Source organism: Limulus polyphemus, unplaced genomic scaffold (genome assembly GCF_000517525.1).
Source record: "Limulus polyphemus unplaced genomic scaffold, Limulus_polyphemus-2.1.2 Scaffold1, whole genome shotgun sequence".
NCBI classification, from domain to species: Eukaryota; Metazoa; Arthropoda; class Merostomata; order Xiphosura; family Limulidae; genus Limulus; species Limulus polyphemus.
In genome coordinates, this window is record NW_013665611.1 from 2,191,917 (window position 1) to 2,198,460 (window position 6,544).

At 31.7% G+C, this 6,544-nt stretch overlaps 1 protein-coding gene across 1 annotated transcript in view; it reads right to left on the bottom strand.

Annotated features, from left to right (window-relative positions):
* Window positions 1-21: 21 nt before the first annotated feature.
* The window catches only part of LOC106460136 (PDZ and LIM domain protein Zasp-like), an 82,202-nt gene continuing 75,679 nt past the window's right edge, over window positions 22-6,544 (bottom strand). The window contains exons 13-16 of the mRNA XM_022386275.1: window positions 5,834-6,030; window positions 3,032-3,152; window positions 2,234-2,349; window positions 22-1,082 (exon numbers count right to left, since the gene is read on the bottom strand). Of these exons, the coding sequence (XP_022241983.1) occupies window positions 1,002-1,082; window positions 2,234-2,349; window positions 3,032-3,152; window positions 5,834-6,030 (515 nt within the window). The 3' untranslated portion in view covers window positions 22-1,001. The remainder of the gene's footprint in view (window positions 1,083-2,233; window positions 2,350-3,031; window positions 3,153-5,833; window positions 6,031-6,544) is intronic.

A 6,544-nucleotide genomic window follows, 5' to 3' on the forward strand; every position in this document is an offset into this window, starting at 1 on the left:
GCCGGGCCCAGAAATAAATGACCTTATAACACCAAAATGTAGTGTTTTTTTTTAATTAGACAATCAACATTTCTCTTTACAGCTTCTTCGGGAGCGTTCACTCAAACACAAACCAAAACTGACTGTACGAAGCTTTGTAGTGTCAGTTTTGGCTTGTGTTTTAGTGAACGTTTCTAAAGAAACTGTAAAGCGAAACGTTGAGTGTTTAATAACAAAACTACATTTTGGTGTTATAAGGTCGTTTATTAATAGTATTAATATGTCTTCTATACACCAATATGCACTACAGAAATTAAATAATAAGTTTTACTACGTATATCTCAAACACACACTGTGGAAATGCGCGCTATAGATTCTATTAAAATTTATTATTTAAACCATTTGAACTTTTGTACTGTCAATTACGGTTTGTGTTTTAGTGGAATGCTCATGAAGAAGCTGTAGAGCGAAACGCTGAATGTCCATTTAAAGGAAATTAATAAATTTAGTGTTATAAGGGCGTTTATTTCTAGCATTAAGTTGTCTTTTATACACCAATATTCACTAAAGAAATTAAATAACAAATCAAGTTTATTTTTCTAAATCTACTTTAGAAATTTTATGCTAAATAAAATCAAAAAATCTTAATCAAAATCTCACAGTTGTAACACCACAGGAACAGTTTAAAATTTCATATATCATATGTACAAATATTTAAGTGCTTTGAATCAATACAACAAGATCCATTATTCGATCCACTGATCTTACAAGTTTCTATAATATCAGAATATTTTGATTATGTCTTAAAAACAAATTATCAATGATTATTCTATACTGCCTATACATATAAAGAGTAGCACCACAATAAAGTATTTGAACACACACACAAATTGTCAAGAAAACAACAACAACAACAAAACATTTTGGCAAAGAATCAACGCGTTATCTGCAGCACGTATTGTTTTTAAATTAATCACACTTCATTCTGCTTTGAACATCCATATAGGTGGTATCGTTATCAGTTATCGCACATGTGCTTTGCAATAAGGGCGTCCATCTCGGCTTGTGTAGAAAGTTTGACCTTCGAGGTTTTTGTGGCATGCCTGAAACAAACATAAATTGCACAATATCATTAGAGTTGTAGTGTTGTAGATTGATCAATAAATAGATTACTAGATATATAAACAAAAAGTGGTAACAAAGTCTGACTGATATGGAATAAGCGCAACGTAAGACAGATTATATCGAAATGTAAAAATTATTCTGAAGAAGCCAATTAGAGCAATGTAATGAGGTAATGTTATCGATTATTCCATCAGGAATCAAGTAAGTGCATGAGGGAATTCAATATTTATATTCCAAAATAATTCGTTAAGAATTCAGATTAAAATAGAAAAAAGTATAGATATTTTTTTCAAGTACTTCTCGGACATCGCTATTATCTGAATAACGTTTCATTCTGCCTGCTCGTTTAGGTAGTTGATATCTTACACGAGCTAAAGATACCTTTCTCAGCCAGCACCATTATCTGAATAACTTTACATTCTGCCTGCTTATATCTTAACGCTTCTTTAGACAGATGATCTTTTACACGAGGTAAAGATATCTTTCTCAGCCAGCACCGTTATCTGAATAACTTTCTATTCTGCCTGCTTATATCTTAACGCTTCTTTAGACAGATGATCTTTTACACGAGGTAAAGATATCTTTCTCAGCCAGCACCATTATCTGAATAAAGTTTAATTCTGCCTGCTCTGATCTTTAGCGAATTATCGTATGCTTTTTAAAAACTCACAGAGACAATTGTGCCTCAAGAACACAATTTTCTAGTCAGTTATTTTAAAATATTTCCATTTGTTTTTATTATTTTTTTGTGAATAAAATTCTCTGTAGGCATAAATAAATACATCATTAATTAGTAAGTTCTGCTAGTATATTAGTAAGTTTTAAACTTTGTAACTGAATATCAAAAATTTGATCAAAGTATTTTGAAAAATTTATGCAATGCTTCTGAACGTTATCATATTCATACCCGCGTGTGATAATGAGCATTTATTAATGGCTGGGCGTATGAAGTTCTGTTCAAGCTAGAAAACCTGCACGTGGAAAATTGCATGACGAAAGGCCCAACACTAATAGGGTCGGGGCTGTAAATTATGATAATTCTAAAAGCACAGATGTTGTTTTCACACTCAGGCTAAAAACCTACCATCTCACGTGATCTAGTTAGCCTCTTAAACTTAAAATCACTTACAGAACACTTGAAGCACTGGGAGTGGTAAATGTTGTTTAAGGCTTCTACCCAGCGGTCTCCAGCTTCAATAGGAAACCCACAATTTATACACTTGTTAGTGAAAAGTTCTTTCCAATCTGCAAAAAAAGGAGAAACAAATATATCTAAAAGCATGAAATTTTTGAATATTTTAACATGTATCAACATGGTTGATGATCGAATCCACCTTAATATGGGTACAGAAGTTTAAACAATAAATTATACTTTAATTCTGACCTTGTTGTATATCCATTTTAAAGCTATCCCATTTAACTTGATTTTTTTATTTCAATAGGTTTTTTAAAAAAATATGATAATGTTCTTTTTAATGAAGCATTTGTAGATATAATAATTATTTATGTTTTTCTCTTTATACTTGTAGTATTTTTATGATATGGAATATCCACAGGAATGCTCATTGTTTTCATAGAGTATTACTACTTTTGCTTTATTAACTTTAAAACACGGCTCTCTTCGTTAGCTTCCAAACTGTTAACCTGTTCTGTAAAAAATATATGCGAAAAACTATTAAGTATGGAAAAATATAAAAATAAGCTGAGACTTGTTGTCCAACTTTGCACTGAATTTAAGATCTAATATTAACTACTTGCTTTTCAAAATGATTTAAATTCATTAAACATTGTGATCCAGAGTTTATGTTTAATTTTTGCTGCTGAAAAAGAACGTACTCAAAGGTGGTCATAACAAGTTTAGAAATAGTCAGAACTATATAAAATTCTGTATAATATTCTAGCGCATTTTTATATCAATATTCCTTACCTTTTTCACAATATGCTAGCCCATCCTCAATGTAAAAAGGATCGTTACCCAGATGTTGTTTGCAATAATTACAGATGAAACAATCAGGATGCCACTGTTTGTCAAGGGCATTCAGGCAATCCTTAAAAATAGATGAAGAAACAGAAATTGTTGACAAACTGTCAAGTATGCATAAGACTGCAAGTTATACTTAATATTCACCAATTAAGCTTTCATAATCTTGTACTTTAATATTATACGAATTTTATTCCTCGTTTTCTCATTATTTAGTCGAAAAGTTACCGATCAGGTAGTTACCAAATACATGTATTTCAGTGGTTTAACATCATGCTTGCAACGATCATTTCAAGGGTGGAATTTAGGTTCAAACTTTAAAATGTTTAAAGCCTTATGGCATTTCCACCCTTCATTATTTAAAAACCAGTAGAATACGATATGCTTGACATTTCTAGTACATCCAACATTCTGAAACACTTCTACTCGTTTTCTTTAAGTTTCGGAAGAAATTTATTATTTGTGAAAAACTTTGTTGGTAGTTGCATGTTTTTAACGAAAAGTCCAGTATTTGTTTAGCTGTTACTGCTTGCGCTTTTAAAATAGTTTTAGAGTTCGTCAGGTATGCCATTATTCATTTATACAAACTGTAACAGTTGTTGTTAAGCAATTTATTAATATAAAAAGCGTCTTAACCAGTACTATGTCTGTCGTATCCCAGCCGAATTGAGGATCGCTGGTGTTAGACGAAAGGCTTCTTCGGCAGTGGATACGACAGATATAATGTAATTGGCATATTATTACTATACATCATTCCTTGTTTTCACTGGGAAGTTTTTATTAACAAATACTTTAAATGTTTTCAAGTATGGGCGGATTTTAAAATCTCACAAGATATATGCTACATGTATACTGAAATATTAGGTGTATTTCGCTCAACAAAATTAATGTGATGTGGAACTGCATAATACTGAGACTATTTCAGTGATAAATCCAATAGAAGGGCAACTAATAAGAAAGTAATAACACAGACTAAATGTGTATGTGTGGAAAGTGGAGTTAATAAAACTAAATCTCGTGATATATAACTGGCGATTTTTTTTCTCGTTATTTTGATGGTAAACAGATTTTATATGAGCCCACATATCACGTTCTGAGACCCAAATCTGTACTTTTTGTCATCCAAAGCCCTTGAGTTCCAGATCGAGACAAGTTCAGTTAATTCACTGATCTGACATTTCATCCTAAACCATATAATTAACAGTGTTGATTTCATCTTTCCATTCCATGAAGGAATCAACTTATTTTCACTTTAAGTAATCAAGGGAAGTACATCAACACGACGTGGGATCATTGCTTACTTTAACAGGTGAGATGAAAAACACATGTTACTGACGTCATACAAAATAAGTATATATATATTTTTTTCTCAATAAACCAATTCGTGGCCCCAGTCAGCTAAAAAAATCAACACATTAATGGTAAAGTTATTGGAAGAGCTACATATAACGTACTACTACATGATTCTGTACAACTTGTAAGAAACAAACAAAAGCTGGCTCAACTGAATCCTGGTTTTAAAATAGTAGACGGTGACACTAGGTCTGTGATTGTGATTACAAACAGTACTGTTAAGAAATCATGCTAATCAGAAAACAAGCATATTTGTTTGACAGGATTGATAACGGATTACATTTCTAACTGACACAATCCTATTTTAGAAGTAATGTAAAACTAGTCTTCGTGGTGAAGTTATAGTTTGAATATAGTTGAATGAAATGAATGCGACTTATTATTTTCTGAGCTTACACCTAGTTTACGTTTTTAATAGACGTTCTTAAAGTAACTAGGAAAATATAATTTTTTTTTAGTATTGACAACAATTAGCTAGAATGTAGCTGTATAGCTTCACTAAATTGTATGTCGGAACGTTGAAAACTCATCTCTAGTTGACTTGGTAAGCTTCTGCTTTCTTATTATTAGTTTAGACGAAGTTTTCATAAAATAAAATTAAGGCTTCATACTTAGTTGCAGTTTTCTTAAGCTTGTTTTTTTTGTGTGTGTAAAATTCACAAACCGTCAGAGATTAAAAATAAGTTATAGAACGTTACATTTACTATCATTTTAGACCACCACTCTTTCCGATTGACAACTCCAAAATCGGTCGCCGCCATGACATTTGAGTGCCATAGTCACTTTTTATAAAACTGCGACAACTACTTCAATACATTACTGTAGAATTGTTAGTCAGATTTTTGTAAAAATTTCTGCCTTTTTTATTTCATAAAGCTGTTTCCATGGCGACTAAATGTATGAACTTAGTAAAAGATATCAACTGTTGTTTAAAAATATATCATGCATACATACTACAAAAAAAAAGACAATATGAAAAAAAAAGCTACTTAAACTGTTTTTTTCTGTCACAAATTGCAATTAAAATAACAACAACAACAGGAAAATCTCGAAAATTCATTGTAATTATTACGCAAAATCTGATAAGCTTCATATTTTTAGAAACAGTTTGAGAATTGATAAAGTTTTGGTGCACATTTTAGGCGCCTGCCTTTTAATCGGTCTAAGTGATAATCTTGATCTTTAACACTAGTAAGCAATGGTTAAAAACCACTTCTGTTTGAAGTAGCTTCAGATCGTTAAAACAGGACATATTATCAACCATATGCTTGTTATATAAATATCATATAATGCCATGGAGAGGTCTACATCAATGTAAGCTGCCTTTCTGCCTTATTACAGGAAGTTACTTTTCTATTACAACACTGAGATAACTAACTGTTTTCAGAATCTTACCCCTTTAATACGTTTTCCACATTTGGCGCAGATTGGAGCCAGGTAAGCTTCATAGCAAGATTCACAGTACATCTGGCTCTGTTCTTCGACGAAACCCACATCTTGCAAGGGACGGCGACATTGGGCGTTAGAACAGTGAAAGTGATCAGGGCACCATGTCTTACCCATAGCAATTATGAAAGGACCTCTATTGCATCATCAAAAACATAGTTACAAACACAGAGATGCAAAACACACACATACAGCATTCTTAAAACACAACAGAAATTTTCATGTAGTCTTTACTAGAAGTATCATCCCTGCCTCTAATTCAAATTTTCTGTGTTTTTTGTAACATAAATGAAATATTTAATATTTCACACTGTGAAAAAAAATATTCCGTAGAACAAATGGAAAATAATAAATAAATGAATAAAATCCTTGGACACTTTCCACTTTTTTGAAAACTATATTGCATATAATTTTAATGGTGTTTTAAATTCATGACAATTTGTCCAAGCTAAGAGGCTGCTACCCCTCTTCCACAAAACAAATGAAAATAAGATATACAGATGGTAACTTGCGCTTTCCTATTGAGATTATAATTATTGTCAGTTTTCTGGAAGGAAGTTTTGACAAATGACAAACTTTAAGTTTATCCATCGCAAATTGAAATACGTGTTTCAGCTAAAACTTGAGGTTTTAGTTGACTTCTTGTTTGTTTGTTATGGA